The sequence below is a fragment of the Plasmodium fragile genome (assembly GCF_000956335.1).
Source record: "Plasmodium fragile strain nilgiri unplaced genomic scaffold supercont1.66, whole genome shotgun sequence".
NCBI classification, from domain to species: Eukaryota; Apicomplexa; class Aconoidasida; order Haemosporida; family Plasmodiidae; genus Plasmodium; species Plasmodium fragile.
In genome coordinates, this window is record NW_012192646.1 from 68,914 (window position 1) to 85,580 (window position 16,667).

General features: G+C 37.1%; 3 protein-coding genes across 3 annotated transcripts; 1 reads left to right on the plus strand and 2 right to left on the minus strand.

Moving 5' to 3' along the window:
- Positions 1 to 1,699: 1,699 nt before the first annotated feature.
- Positions 1,700 to 3,774, plus strand: AK88_04533 (uncharacterized protein; the record flags this gene model as incomplete). Its single annotated transcript, XM_012482143.1, has 2 exons — positions 1,700 to 3,438; positions 3,630 to 3,774. The coding sequence occupies 2 exons, from the start codon at positions 1,700 to 1,702 to the stop codon at positions 3,772 to 3,774; spliced, it is 1,884 nt and encodes a 627-aa protein (XP_012337566.1).
- Positions 3,775 to 5,606: 1,832 nt separating this feature from the next.
- Positions 5,607 to 7,595, minus strand: AK88_04534 (uncharacterized protein; the record flags this gene model as incomplete). Its single annotated transcript, XM_012482144.1, has 1 exon — positions 5,607 to 7,595. The coding sequence occupies one exon, from the start codon at positions 7,593 to 7,595 to the stop codon at positions 5,607 to 5,609; it is 1,989 nt and encodes a 662-aa protein (XP_012337567.1).
- A 2,717-nt stretch (positions 7,596 to 10,312) lies between these two features.
- Positions 10,313 to 12,433, minus strand: AK88_04535 (uncharacterized protein; the record flags this gene model as incomplete). Its single annotated transcript, XM_012482145.1, has 1 exon — positions 10,313 to 12,433. One exon carries the CDS (start codon positions 12,431 to 12,433, stop codon positions 10,313 to 10,315), a length of 2,121 nt encoding a protein of 706 aa, XP_012337568.1.
- Between the last annotated feature and the right edge of the window lie 4,234 nt (positions 12,434 to 16,667).

Consider the following 16,667-nt stretch of genomic DNA (forward strand, 5'->3'; position numbering starts at 1 on the left):
AAACTGGATGGAGCTTTTCTCCCTCTTGCTTTATTATTATTTTTTTTTATTCTTCGTTTCTTGGCGCAAGAGGGGCAGAATTTTCAAAGTAATTTAAAATATATAAAAGGCTACATTTTCTTGAAAATTATGTAAAATACAGGATTAAAAAAAAGCAGCAACATGAAAATTAGTTCCACAAGCTACCGCGGAAAACAAAAGGCGGAAAAAAAAAAACTGTTATTTTTATTAAAAAAAATACATAAACAGAAAGGCATCATAACGGGCATTATAAATCCACCGCATGAAATATATATTTATCTTGTAGAATATATATATAATATATGTATATCCAAAACAGAACAACCGTGTCGCCAATTTCTAAATCGTCAACTGGAGGTCAAGCACGGCGTGAAGGATAATGCTTCAGTTTTTGTGCCATGAAACGGTTATATTCGAACAAGATTTCACCCTTGGCCTGTTCTGCACCTTTTTTTCTTGTTTTTTTTTTTTTTTTAATTTGCCATAAAAATAAAAAGTAACGCATGCTACGTTGCCCATTAAAAAATGTTACGCCTATAGTTTACGCACAGACGAACCACAATATGTCCCCTTCGTTTCACTGCGAAGTTGAAGAACTAATATTAAAATTATAAGGTTTTTCCCCAAGGGCACTTGCTACAAATATGATGTTTCTGCTGCCTTTGTTGCTGTTATGGTATGGTGAACAAAATTCGATTTTTTTTCCTCTTTGACGTTCCTGCAACAAAATTATGGTTACATGCATACATAAGGTATACGCCACTGTTACGTTATGGTACCAACAAGCCCGCGTTAGCATTTATGTGATTTAATTTTGCCCTCCCTTGTTTTTGCTCCGCTCATTTGTACAAAAGTCCCCCTTTTTTGACATGGCCTAAAAGCTGCATTCGTAATTTTTGCGTTATGAAATATCCCCCAATCTTTGTATCTACCACCCATCTGTTTATTTCAAACCTGAACGGTATTTTTGACTATATGTTTATTATTGATGTTTAAATGTACATGCGTACATGTTATTAGTGCTAAGCCAAAAGGGACTTCGAACTACTTTAACCTGACTACCATTCCTACATCCTCCATTTAGTTTGTATTTAAATGTAATTTCCGTTTTGCTTTCCATATGAACAGTTTGTAATTTATATACTATTAATATTACGATTCTGTATTTTTTATTTTTACATATATGCTTTTTATTTATTATTAAATCTCCGCGTTAGTGATAAGGTTGTTTTATGTGACCTACAATAGGGCCACAGTTTTAAATAAGTTTACGTGGCCATCTCCGAGCTCTTATTATCCCCTTCCTTCTGTCCTCCCGGTGGACAAGTACACCCCATAGTATCAAGTGGCAGGTAATTGCCGTGCATGCCCATCGGCGAGACCGCATGGATGACCGATTTCCTTAGTGGACTGCTTAGCTGGTTGCATATCCCTGTGCAGCACGATGCTCCAAAAAAAATAGCAGCAACGAGCGAAAATGGAGCACAAAAAGTGCCCATGTGGCAATGTGGCAAAGTGCTAAACGAAGAATTAGGCGAGAACAGCTGCTACTGTTGTGAGCACCCCCCCCGCTGCTGTCTCGAACGCTTATGCTTGTTCTTATGCTTATATTAACGGTGCAACCACTCCACTCTCCACACCATTTCTTCTCCCCGTGCAGTTTTCCTATTTTTATAAAATGAATGAAAATGGAATAAAAGAAAATAAAAACAATTCTAAAAAAGGTGAGAAGCGCTCCAAGAAAGGAACCCCCCAAAAGGCGGGCAGCAAAGATGATCAAACAAAATCAGACCCTGCAGGTGCCCCAAGCGAAAAAGTGAATAGCGCAAATGCGCACGATGCTAATGAAGCAAAGGATAACAGCGCGCAAACTTCAGGCAAAAAAAATATGAGTAACCTATTTTCATGGAAAAAAAAAAAAAACAAACAGAAGCATTCTGAAAATAAAATGGGGGAAAACAACTCCGATATGCAAGGGAACAACTTGCAAACAAGCCCATATGTCAACTTGGGCGATGATGATATGGATCAGAAGGCAGATGGCGATGGTTACTATGACCAGGATAACAATAATGATGTAAACGATGTGCAAAAGAATTACGAAGAAAGGAATGCAAATGAAAATTATGATAATGAAAATAGTACCATTGTTGATATGGGTGAAAATGAACAGAATTCAGAAGGTGCAGGAGAAAAAGAAAGGAAAAAAAATTGGAAGAGAAGAACATTTAGTCGTTTCACCCCTGGGGGTGTACGCTCAAGCACAGTTCTGTTTATATGTACAGCTATAGGTGTCGGTTTTCTGTCCATACCATATGTTTTTTCAAAGCTCGGGATAATATTAAGTTTAATGTTGATACTTCTAAACGCCGTGGAATCCTACGTCACAACGAACATCCTATGTTTGTCATCCCTGGAGCATAACACATTTGTATATGGAAATTTGCTAAAAAAAATAGGACATAAGTACCACAAAACTATCATCGACATTGGGCTAACGTTTGGTTTTCTTTCCAGTTATATTTTGATCTTGATACTAATAAGTAATTTTTTAAGTTGTATACTCTACGTTTTTAATTTCCCAGCCTTATTATGTAACCACACCTTTTTGATTATTCTAGTGTGTGCACTGATAGTACCTATAACCTTTCGCGACGAAGTGGGCTCTCTGGACAACTTTTTGACGTTTTCCTTATTCTCGCTAAGCATAACAGTATTAACGATAGGATGGCAGGCACGAGACTACTACACCCAATTGATTAACAAGGATATAGTTCTATTCAACATGAATAAGCATTTTTTCAAATGTTTCAATATTTTGTTGTTTTCCTTTTCACAACAACCAAATGCATGTTTTATAACTGGACAGTTTAATCAGCCGACGCACAGAAGATTAACAAAATCAGCATACAGAAGTGTTTTGTTGCAAATTATTTTTTACACTCTTCTTGGACTTTTAGGATATTTGTCTTTCCTGACAACGACCAAGGATAACATCATATTGAATTATGAAGACACAAATGTATCCATACTCTTGTGTAAATTTCTCCTATCTATAACATTCTTTTTTTCCGTTCCGTTAAATTTCATGGGATCCTATTCCAGCTTACTATCCTTGTACTTATCCGCTCGCAATATGTTCCTTAAATTTTATGTGTATGTGTCCAGAAGAAATAGGTACATAGCTAATTTATCCACCTTCTTACGCGAAAATGAGGTCAATCTGCTTGAGGAAAATGCCCTTGATAATTTAACAGAAAATTCGAGCACTACGGAATCGCTAGCTGAGGACAAAAACCAGAGAAAAATCATCTCCATTTCTGTCACCATTCTCTGTGCCCTTATTGCATTTAATGTTAAAAAGTTATCCAACGTTATTGGTATAGGAGGAGGAATCACATCTACGCTCATATCCTGGTAAGCATGCCCAAACCATATGTGCAATATAAAAAGAGGGAAAAAAAAAACCGTGCTGCCAATTCTGGTTGTCACCTCTCACATGTGTATTTTTCTATGCCCTCTGTTAGTGTTGCATCCGTACCTTCAGCTGTCAGTCATATTTTTACCATGTCACCTTTTTTTTTTTTTTCCCCTCCACCCCCTTTTAGCCTTTTACCCAATTTGATTTACCTTAAAAATATGCACAATGTGAAGAACAAGCTAGAACGATATGCAACCCTCTGTATGTTATGCTTTTTCTCCTTCATGGGTTTTTTTTCTGTCATTATTACTGCGCTAAATTTAATTTTTTAGAGAAGACCACAGCGGACTTCGCCCCGAAGGCGTTTTTCGCTCATCGGGCGCAATTCCACATTCGTTTGTTCCTTCCGCGTGACATACATTGGGACAGCCCTCATTGCGCGGTCTTCATGTCTTTATATTTTTTTGTAAACAACGACGTTTTCTACGTGCATTTTTTTTTTTTTTTTTTTCCCTTATTTGAATAACTTGCAAAAGGACACGTTAAAGTTAATAAGTTAAACGCACCGTTCGGCATGTTGATAAACATTGATAGGTAATGGGCTCGGTCTATGTTGGATGGAGCGCCCTGTGTCTGGAGCTACACATATACGAAGCGTTGTGCTTGTGAAAAACCTCCCACAGGGGCAACGAAATTAACAAAAGAAATGACGAGCTATCAAAAGTCGGGCCGTCTGGGTGAAGGGAACAAACATCAGTGAGTCACATAAAACTCTTTGCAATTTCGTATCCGCATTTATACTTAACCGCATAATAGCATTTTCTACATATCAAGAAATGACAATGCAAAATTTCTGGTTGTAAAAAAAAAAAAAAAACACAAGCGGTACAATTAATACGTGTAGTAAAGGGTAAGGTAAGGACGGGGAAATAAGGAGAGAAAAATACGGCAATGAAAGCTTAGGAAAGGTAACAAAAGGAAAATTAAACAGGCTAAGCATGAACAGGGCAAAAATGAACAGGGCAAAAATGAACAGGGTAACAATGGGGAAGGAAAAATTATTCAAAATTGAACAAAACTATGAAATCAAATAAGATAAAGGGGCGGTGGAATAAACAGTGTTGTGGTGTGGCGTGTTGTACTGTGTTGAATTCAGTGAAATTATACATGTGAAGTGGATATACCGTACAAATGCAAGTACGTGGAAAGTGGTTCGTGCTTGTTCCACGGAAACGTATTTACTAATTATAAAAAAAAGCTGAGATATGCTTCTCCTAGTCAAATCGTGTCCGTTATACAAACAAATAAAAATGGGCACATTAGTATTAGTATGCCTAATGTTTATATATATATATATGTGCTTCCACACAAGCTACGCATACGTTATCATTACTGATACTGAAGTTTTCCCTCGTGGGTCCATTCCTATGCATAGGTTATTTATTGGTACACTGCCTATTACTTCTCGGGAGGGGCGCCAACAGTTGTGCAGATAAGTACTGAACATTCTTCGTTTAAATGCAGGAGATACATGATCTGGAAGTCTTATTACAATGACGTGGCACCGTGGAGGCTTCTACGACATGTTTCATGGTGGAAGAAGGTTTCCTGCACGCGCACACGCAAGCATATGCCTGTATTTACATGTCCACACATGGGATTACGTGCGGTCTCCGTTTTTTGTACTTGGTTATAGACGGGCGAGCTGGACATACTCGTGAGCGCTTATTTAACTGTTAGTCATTTAAACAAAACTGCATCTGCGGAATAGAGGCTAATCGTTACGGATAAGTGCCACTCTTGAGAATATCTGTACGAGTCCCCATGCATGCTTCTCGCCAAGCAATCCCATCCCGTAGCTAATGGTGACAACACGTGTCGAAGGATGCCCTGCAAACTGTTGCGACTCGAAAGTGTGCCAGACTCAATGGCATTCTGTTTAGGCAGTTTACACGGTTAACGTTCGTCATTGGAGACAAGATTACGGATTCGCTTCTACGATGTGCCCCTCCACCCGTCACTCCCTACAATTACTAATCCCTCTATAATGCTGTCAATTGTTCCCTCAGTTTTCACTATGGAGGAACTCCCGTGAATCGTCTATTCCCGTTGCGCATCTTAAATAAACATTAAAAGGATCACACTGTTCAGGTGGAACCCTAACTCACTTATTATCCTGATCGTTATTGTCATCCTTGCCATCGCTGTGGTCGCTATCAACAATGTCATTATTGTGAACGCTCTGTTCATTGTCAATAGTCTCATTATTGTCTACACTTCCATTGTTCGTGCTATTGTTAGTGTTGCTATGATTCCTGTTATTGTTATTGTTATTGTTGTTCTCCTTGTTACTTCTTCCTTTGATATTCTGCGCGTCGCCATCATAGTAATAATTATTCATGCCGTTCATATCGTTGGGATGACAAGTCCCCATGTTGCCATTACAGTTAATTTGGTCATTTGTATTAATCTTATCAAGACCCATTGTGTTAAAGCCATTGTTATTATATTCATTGCTTGGGCAGGGGCGGTTGTACATGTTTAGCCCATAGGAGTGGTTCATGCTGTTTATGTTTCCTTCCATCATTCCATTTTTTTTCGTCATATGATTTATAATATTATCTTCAGTCGACATATGTTCATTTTTTAGGTTCCCATTTCCTTCCTTTTTTTCATGTGTCATGTTTTGCACTCCATCATCAGCATGTTCGTTGTTAACAACAGAAGCATAATTTACATTTCCCATTCTGTAGTTGTTTATAAGATTCTGTTCATCCTCCTTTCCAGGGGTGAGATTATAATTAGTGATGCAATTAAATTGCGAGGTGTAATTGCTCACTTGTCCATTGCTCCCGGGCAAGTTATTCGTATGATTGACATCACTTCCGTAGTTGTTCATTGGGGCCATTTGAGTCATTTGACCAGGGTAGTAGTTCATCTCACTGCCGTAGCTGTTCGAATTATACGAGAGGCTAGTCGTCCCATGGTTTGCTGTGGTGCTGTACGCAGGGTAGGAAGTCACATTGGAGCTCAGATGGTCGTAGTAGTTTACCTTATAGGGATTGTTCAGTTCACTGTTTACGTTGTCGTAATACATGTAGTAGTTTTTGTTGGAATCTCCCCCTGTGGACACACCCGCAGGAGTTGCTACTCCAGCTGTAGCAACGTTCTTATTTTCTTCCTCATCCCCCTGGTTGTTCGCTCCCTTACTACTGTCTGTGCCACAGTTGTGGGGGTTGCTGCTAGTCCACCCGTTGTTGTTTCCAACGTTTCCAACATTTCCGTTACAGCTATGTGCGTTGTAGTTTACTTGGTTGTAGTTGCCGGGTGGGTAGCCTGCCTGGTTGTAACTGCCCTGTTGATAGTTACCCTGTGTGTATCCCCCCTGGACGTAGTTGCCGCCATACGGGTCCACATTGTAGCTTCCCATGTTCATTCCTTTCAAGCTGTCCATATGCATTTGATAATTGTTATTTTTGTAGTAGTAATTGTTTCCTTCCACGCCCCCCCTGCTCATTTTTATCCCATTGGATGTGCTCACCTTAATTCTACATCCCTTAAATTCACAGCCATTCATTTCGGTTAAAGCTCTAACACATTCATCGTGATTAAAAAAATGAATAAAGCAATACATTTTATTTTGATTTTTTTGTGTATTTTTAATCATCTTCACGAAGCAGATACTAGAGTAAAATCGGCAAAAGAGGGTTTCAATTTCTTCCTTTGTTGTTCCTTTGGGTATCCCCCCAACGTATATAGAATATGTGCCCTTATCATCAAGCTCAACGTCTAGGTTCTTCTCGGTCGTATTAACATTATCACTTACATTGTATTTGGCCCAATTCAACTTAAACCTGTGTATCCTTCCAGGTATCCACTTACCGTTTAAATTATCAAAGCAATATTTGGCGATGTCATAATTGGTGAATTCTATAAATGCATAGGAATATTTTTGTGAATTCTTCTCCTTGCATAATTTTACTTTTATTATATCTTCAGCAAATTCGTAAAACATACAGTGTAATAGATAGTTCTCATCTACCACTTCGTCTTTTACTTTGTCTAGCTCCCCTACCCACAGGGTTTTCGTCGTGTTCGAGCTGCTTACATCCTTGTTTTCCTTTACCAATTCGCTATTATCTGTGTTATTCATTTTAGCTCAGAGTGTTTAAAACAAATGTTGCACTTCCCTCGTTTGGCTCTTCGATACGATTGTCCCTTTACCTTACGTATGGCGGACACGAAGGGGCTCCTGTATAAGTTTACTTACTTTCCCTTTTTTCTTAAAATTGAGGGCACCAATGGACAGGAAATCGTCCAATCGTAGAAAGCGGCGCATACAAATGGATTTTCTTTCCCCGTATTGTACTATACTTCACGGTATGTTATTTTTCTTTTCTGTTTATTTTTTTTTCTTATCTCTTTAGTAGCACAGCCTTTGTCGTTTCCTCTGCGGATTCTTTTTTCCCCCCTCTCAACTGTAACGTCCTACTTCGTGTGCTAGTTCTGATGCTTTGAAGATACACTTTCAGTTGAGTAGCAGGAGTCACAATGCACTTTGAGCAATTAGTTTGTACAAAGGCGGCAGCTCTTCATGTATGTGTTTTTCTGAGTAAGTACATGCTTGCATATGGGTTGTACGAAGCGTCCGTTTACATGGGAGGGCAAAATAACCAGCAAGTACGCGACGAGCATGAGCACATCGCATATGCATAGGTTAAGGTAGCCAATGCTGCGGTATCTGCTATCCCTCTTGCGTGCTGTTCCCTTTCGCTTCTTTTTCTACTGTTAAACAGCACAAGAGAAATAAAAAATGGAAAAAAAAAAATTAAAACATCGCAGTTGACACTTTTACCATTGTTAGTTGATGTGTAGATGGGTTTCTATATAAGTGTATGTTTGCCCTCGCTGCAAACTGTTTAAAAAAATGTTATTAATTTATTTTATATATTTTTTTTTTCTATTTTTTTTTTGCTTTTTCATTTACTTTTTTTTGTGATTGTTTTTTTTTTTTTTTTTTTTTGAGCTTAAATAGGTGCTTCGCTTAACCAAAGCATATTTCGTATTCTTAATTTTGCTTTAAATTTCTACATATTCAGCGTTTGTAACCTTAATGCACATTTTTTTTAAAAGGTGTTTTTTGTATCGCATTGCGCTTGTTCCATATATGCGTTGTGTTTTTTTTTTTTTTTTTTAATGGAATACAATGTTTGCTTTCACTTTTACTATTTCGATTTATATATTATTTTTCTTCGCTATGTTAGTGCCGGTCCGCAAATTCGTTTTATCACTGCATATGTTTTGCTCCTTTTTTTTACTCTGTGTTTAACGCTTCAGTTTTTGCTTTCTTCCGTTCTTCTGTTATTCCTTTTTCGTTCTCATTTTTCTTAATTTTTATGTGCTTAGTTTTAGTTTATTAATTTACTTCGATGTGTATCGAGTTTAAACGTATGCGTTACGCCTATGTATGCAATCAGGTACGCTCATATTTGAAAGTATTTGGCAATTGCCTTCTTTTTCTCTCCCTCCATATGTATATATATAATTGGTCCTACATGTGTGCAAGGAAAAAGTGAAATCGAAGAGGTGCTGAGGGCAGTGTATATCTTAACCCGCTGCGGTATATATTTTTGGCCCCGTGTAGAAGCCTTACAACACAGTTGCTACTATAGAGGCTTCTTACACCACTGTCGCGGAGCGAGTGTACACATGCATGAAGACACACCTAGATGGCTTTAACAAAAAAAGTAGCAGATAGCACCCCGCTGGGCAGAGAAACAAGCTGTGAGCTGCTTCAATGGAGAAGTGTATTGGTAGCCACATGCCTTCCATATGAGTGGCTTAGCAACGACTCGTTAAGGTTAATCGTTTCAAGAGGATAGTGCCCTACGTCCCCTCCTTTGTTCTTGTAACACCAGCACTGCTGGTGCCGCAAAACGGGTACAATGCTGCTTTCCTTTTGCAGCACAAGGCATGTGAATCCTGCTTCTCCCAAAGCTTCAGCAGTGAAGTAGCGCAGCTACACATTTTATACGAAATCACCTTTCCGGTGCACAATGTCCCCATCTTGTAAAAGAAGAGTGCTTACGTATTTCTACCTTTGATTATTGCTACTACAACGCCTGTGCAGATAAGAGGTGCGGAAAAAAAACACACACTATCCTAGATAATATCGGCATACATAGAATACGCCTGTTACTTTCTATGAATGAAGAATTATTTAACGAAGTGTTGTGTTAATATTATGTGTGCCAAATGTGTAAAAAAAAAAAGAAAAAAGAAAACGTACGTACATACGTAATCGTAATAATGTGTTATGTGTGTACTACATTTATTTTCCCAAATGGGGATGCGCATTGGGGACATAAAAGTGCGATGCGGATATGGTTAAACGATTGAAACATCTAAAGGAAAATGTTGTTAATTAAGGTGGTATATGTGAAGGGTGAAATGTTGGTTAGGAGACATGTCGGCGCACAGATGGATTGATGAAAAGGGGATTTGCCAAGTAGCTACGCAAAGTTTCAACAACAAAAAAAGAAAAAATATAATGCCAGTCATAATTATAAACGGTAATAGAAATAACAATAAAAATAACAATAACGTAGGTGACGACCATAATGGTACTATTAATAAATGCCGCTCTAGTCTCCCACTTCCTGTCAAACTTTGACTGATTAATTATGTACAAAAACAAGGTTAACAATTTTTACAAAAAAAAAAAAAAAAAAAAAAAACATGTTTCCATGTTCGGGAATCCTCGTGTTAAACAATTCTTAATGTTTTAGCGCGCGTACGTAGAGTACTTTTTGTTCGTCACTTGAATCTGTGCTTCGTTGCTTTGGCCATTTCTTATAGTTGTCTGTTTCCCTATTCAGGCACCTTCCTCAACTCGTTTCCTGTAACGTTAATTCCTTGGAGTGACATCTGCAACTTGCCTTGTCGCTGGACACCGTCCGTCCGTACATCTGGCTTGGCTGTAACATCCGCAGGCGCATCGAGCACATCTCCTTCCACCGTGTGCAACGAATCATACACATACTTGACAGCGTCCGTTCTGTGTAAGATACCAATATGGCTACAATGCTCAAAGTGCCTCTTGTCTTTTACGTTGTAAAAACTATTGCATGCTTCTAAACTTTCGATGGGCACAGTTCCGTCACCTATTCCGTAATAAACAATAGGCTCCTCTTTTAAGTTTTCACTTTGAAAAAACAGCAAATAATCCGTGCTCTTATTCTCAAGTGTGCTATACACACAATATATGGGTACCCCATGGTCCATTGAAAAATACCTCTCTTTGTATTGCTTATGATTATTGTACTTTTCCATCAAGTCATCCGTTAGAAGCACATGCCAATCTGATAAGGTGTACACCTTTAACTTCACGTCAGTTCTGTTCAAGTAGCAATCTTTATTATATATTCCACATGTGGTCACAATAGTCTGCATGTAATTATTATCAATCGGGGCAGAGTCTGTATTCATTATAATTACTACCTGATCATGGTCAAAGTACTCCTTATACGGTATAAGGTCAAACAAGGAACCTACTGAATTTCCAATGGCCTTCATCATAGTATCTGATATGGAAAGTTTGATCAAATTCTGAATTTTGAAAGAAACAAAATCACGGTTTCCATGAAGTAAAGCCCTAATGGTTTTGACGCTACCCTTAAATGGAGAACTCATATACAAGATCGAATTTAAATATTTCTGTTTCCATTCCTTATCAACTATATGTACTAGGAAATAATTTATAAATAAGCCTCCTAAACTATGGCCTACCAGATTTATTTTTATTCCGTTTCTCTTTTCATAAGCTACTTCTATGCTCTCTTTGAAAAGGTTGTAATCTTGTTGGTACAGGGGATAACGCCAATCGTATGGCGCACCCAGGATACTTTCCCCATCAACATAACCATTAGACAAAAAGTGAGAACCTATAGTGTTATAGTATTTTGTTACCCCTATGCCAGTATTGTTAATGTAATCTAAATATTCAATGCCCTTAAGGCGCCCATAATCCTCCACCGTAATGTTTACTCCTGGTTGATTCATATATATTTTTTTCTCATTGTCGTACAGTAACCTCAAGGTATCAAAAGTACAGTACACATTTGATGTTATTGAGAAAAGTCTAGTTAAACTAAGCCATATTCTAAATGGCTTTGAATTTAATGGATCACTGCTGCAACTATGGATCATTGCATTTTTGTAATCAACAATTAGTGTACTTCCTCCAACCCCGGGCAGCAGAATACTCGTGGGTAATTTATTCGTGTCCTTTTTCTCAGACTCATCCTTTGATTCTTTCCGTTTTTGGGCTTTTATTTTATTCTTATTAGCATGTTGCTTCCAGAATAGCCTATACTTTTTTTCCCACTTGCTGCTGCCTACATGTGCCAGGTTTTCGTCAGAACCTGCCTTGGTTTTGTTCCGCAAGAGTTTGGGTTCCTCAGATGGTTTAGCTACTTCCTCGACTGTTTCAACTTCTTCCATAGATTGGACTCGTTCCACCCCTTTGACTTCGTCAACCGTTTCTTCTTCCTGAACTGTTGTTACATGCTCTGACGCCTCTGCTTCCCCTGTTGCTGCTGCTACTTTCTCAATATTATCTTCTGTTGCAACTCCTGTTTTAGTTGCTTCCTCCTTCTTTTCATTCTGCTTTCCATCTTCCTTCTTTTTACCATCTTCTTTGCCACTGTTTTTTGTGCCCTCTGTTCTCTCCTCCCTACTTCTAGTTGACAGAACGGGGTGTATATGTGGCATTTCCCCCTCCGGCTCTGCCTGGACAACGGTGACAGTCGCTTCTTCCTGTTCCAAGCCTGAAGGTGGAGTTTCCAATTCCTTTTCTACCTCATACGGCGCGTTGTTGACCTGACCCCTTTTTTCTGAATTCATAAATATTATTTTATATGGGGAAATCATGAAGGCATTGGCTACATCCCTAATGGATGGCGTAAAACCAACAACTGCTGGTGCTGGCATTAATAGATGCCATAATACTATCAGAACAAATAAAATTGACATTATATCTCACATAAACAAATCAGATAAAAAATTAATGGTATCGGGTGCGGTAGCTGCTCAAAATGACCAAGTGTTAAGCACCAAGGGACATGTAGAACGGGTACAATTGGTTACGGAGAAACACACAAACAAAAAATAAAAAAAAAACTTGTATTATACAAATTTAAAGAATTGTTTTTTATAACAAATTATCTTATCTTCGGGCACATTCTTGAAAAAATTTGATAAATATCAAGTAAAATACGAAGACAAAAATATATAGGTGTTGTATAAATATATGTAAACCTAAATGTACTTAAAAAAAGCGTACACCATGAGCGTGCACATGCTTACACATGTAAATGCTTTTTCTACAAATTGTTTTAGTGTTAATGCGTCGGATAGAGATATATAGAGCAATACTGGTGTAAGTATTCTCCTTACGTATTAACCAGTACTGACGTGTACACGTTGTAACTAGATTTCTAAAAAGGAAGAATACCTCAATGTAAATATTTTCACGTGAGGTACAAGCATCGAAAGAACAACAAATGTCCAGAAAAATATTTTTCTTATATTATAGACATACGGGAAAACTATATATATATATTATATGTAAATATTTATAAGGAGGAACACTGGGCATATCAGTAAACCTGGATATATAAAGAAGATGGTAAAAGCATGCTGCGAACACATGTACTGTGCTGCCGTGTATGATAATACATAAAGAAAAAATTGTATCAATATAGAATGGGCATGCATGCGGGGTTTGTACTTTGTACCGTTCGCCTACACCTGCATTAAAGGTACACATGAAGCTGCGTGCAAATGTAGAGACATAGCATTTATATAAATAAATGTATAATATACATACACGTGTCAATTCTTATTCTCGCTTTTGCAATATCAAAAACTTACAACACAAGTAATTTCTGCAAAATTCTGAATGCACAAAAAAAAGGTACAACAATCGTGCGATGCCTTTCTCCCGCGTGTTAATTATTCCCTTTTTGTGTCTTTGTTTTGGCTTGCCTTTGCTGTTTTTGTTTTTGTTTTGTTTTGTTTTTTTTTTAATTATTTTATATTTGGTTTTCTTTTCCTTTTTCTTTTTTTTTTTTTATATGTATTGTTCCACCCCTTATGGTCAACTATTCTTGATGCCTTTTTTGCTTGTCTGTTATTACTTTTTCTATTTTTGTTGTTGTTTATTCTGTTTTGTTCTGTTTTTTTTTTCTCTTTTTAATTGCAATTATATATATGTATTTTTTTTTTTTGAATTTGATTTCTACTTTAATTTTTCCTGAAATGTGAGTAACTCTCATTTAACAGAATTGGCAAGCAAAAAAAAGCCACGTGTTTATTTATTATCAAGCTGTAACTTTTATTTAAACTTTATTGCACGCCATAATTTAATACATCATATAAGCATCGTTCCACTTGGCACATTGGAAAAACTTGATTGGCACAAGGGTTTTTGCATATCCTACAGTTATCTACCAGTACGTGAATGTGCTCTTCGATTGATGATTTCTGTTCTGCAATTCATTTTTTCTTTTTGTGTGTTTTAATTGTTATTGCATATGCATGCTTGAGTCTTTAGAGCTTAATATTCTTAAAAAAAAGAAATGAAAATGTATCAAGTGTTTGTGGTCATTTGTGCTCGTGTTAAAATTAGCCCACTTTGTTCACTCTCTTCTGCTTATTGCTGTGTCTTTCCCTTGTGCAGTTACTGCTACGTAATGGTTACATAAGTGTGTTTTTTCAAGTGGCCAAAACAAAAAAGAGCTCATCCTGGGCTTATGTTCCAACATTTATAAGCATGCGACACATATGTGCAAACGGGCGCGTACCTGTACACATTACGCATAGTGACCGCATGCAAATATGCAATATTTTGACATGCACTTGCATTGACCTTACACGCCTCTGCATGCACATGGTTCATTTGTTAACCTTTGAAATTGCCACAGTCCACTAATGGAAAGCTTTACATACTGCCCGTGTGCAATGTGAATGAGTGGGCAGTGGTAACGCCATGAGTAGGTGGACAAAAAGGAAGCAAATTTTTATTCGTGTATTTAATGCAATACTACAATGTTCTTTTAAGAAAGCGAGCAAATGAATATCTGATGCCCCACGCAGCGCATGCGAGATATTTCGCTTTCTTAAAAAATGGACGTGCACTCCAGGCATCTACATTATACACTGGCTTATGTTTTACATAAAATTAAATTAAAATTACTCTGGTTACGTATATGCCAATTGATTGATCCATATAATGCCTAAAGGAACCAGCCTATATGTTGCATGCAAGTAGCATGTGACCACCACTGTCATTATTGTAAGGTTACCAATTTGTGTTTTCCTCCTCCCACGCCCCCACATGCCCCTTACAGAACAAAGAGTTAAAAATATATTACAACACGTGAGGAAAGAAAAGAACGGTGTCGGATCTATTTTACACATTCTCACATCACATTCGTTTATATGCCTTTGTAATATTCCACAAACGATGCGGTGTCAAAATTTGCATCAGTACAATTATGGTGTACAATGTTCATTTCGTTAAAAGAGGGATCCTTTGGTTGTTACAAAGGAATCGATGAAATTGGTTCTATATATTCCATTTGTGGAAGCCCTGCACCTTTTTTTTAAGGTGTCTTTTCCGTTCTTCATTATATGCACATGTTAAGAATTGTTCAAAAATAGTCCAACTGACTTGAACAGACGAAAACATAACATTAAAAAAAAAAAAAAAAAGAAAAAAGGAAAAGCTGTTCCTTCTTCGCATTCCCTATTCTACAGTCCTTTGTATGTGGTGCGTGACAACTGTGCCTTATTTGTACCTTGCAGAGTGAACAAAATTATGCTTACTCGACCGCAGGTGCATTCCCCATTGTGCTCACATCAGGTTGAGATAATTGAAAAGACAACCCCCCGATTTGGTTAAGATTTCTCCATTTTTATTTCAAACATTGTTAATTAAAGAATTGGAGGTGGGGTAAACAGAAACCCATCGCAAAAAAAAAAAAAAAGTTATCCAAAATGTTGCAAAATGGTAATTAGGCGGCGCAGTAGACTGACTTACGAGGATTTTATTTTCCTGGCAATAAATGATGAGCTACGGGGGCTACATTTTTTTCTAAAGGTCTAGCACAACCACTGTGCAGCCGTTTTTTTTTTCGATTTTTGTCCTCCTTACGTGAAACTGAACTTCCACGTTTTTGCTTCCCTTTTTTCCTAAACGCTGACCTACACTTTTCTTTCAGGCCTTGGTTGAGTGCGCATCAGTTGTGTCACCTTCTACACGAGATGCGAATACAGCTTAAGTGAATATTAGAAAATGAACAAGGGCAGGTGTTCCCATGCCTTCCCACATACAGATATAGGTCCGCTAATTCCCCCTCAAGAAAAACGGAAAATGAAAAAAATGCATATGTATATGTAAAATTAACAAATGAATACATATTTGCTATTGCCTAAATAACTTGTGTATCTAATTCTATGTAAGCCGTTCGCGAATGTTCCAAAAGCGAGCCTTTTTTCTCCTCATTTACATGCCCCCAATTTGGACACATTTTAACGCTGTTGGATTATTCCCAACTTCATATTGTTGTACTTGCTCAAAACAAAAATTGGGTATACTGTATTTGCTACAATTTTTGCTTATCCAATCTGCCTATAATTGTTCCCTTAAATTCTCAAAAACAAAAAAAAATAAGTGAAAAGGCACAAAAACAAAGAGGTTTTTGTTTCTTGTTTTACCATCACGCATGCTGTTCATATTTTATCCCCTTTGTCCTTGTGCGTGAATTCTATTTTTATGCCAGTTGTTCATGTTATATTTATTTAAAAAAAAAAAAAACAAAAAAAAAAAAATTATATAAATATTATATACAATACGGTTTAATTTTTTTTTTTTTTGAGTGCTTCAACTTTATTCAGTTCTTTCCTGAAGATTTTATTCTTTGATCTTATTAAAAGTTACACTAACATTTTTTTTTTTAGTGAAAGTATCGAGTTCTTAGCCAATGTGGCTATAATTTACAAGTGATTAATTTAAGTACAAATAAAATAATCATGGAAAATTAAATGGAACTGGCATCCATTTTTATGAGGAGAAATAACAGGCAAAAGAATAAAAAATTGAAATAATAATAATAAGCATAAAGTTGGCACGAAGTCCCAAAAAAAAAAAAAAAAAAAAAAA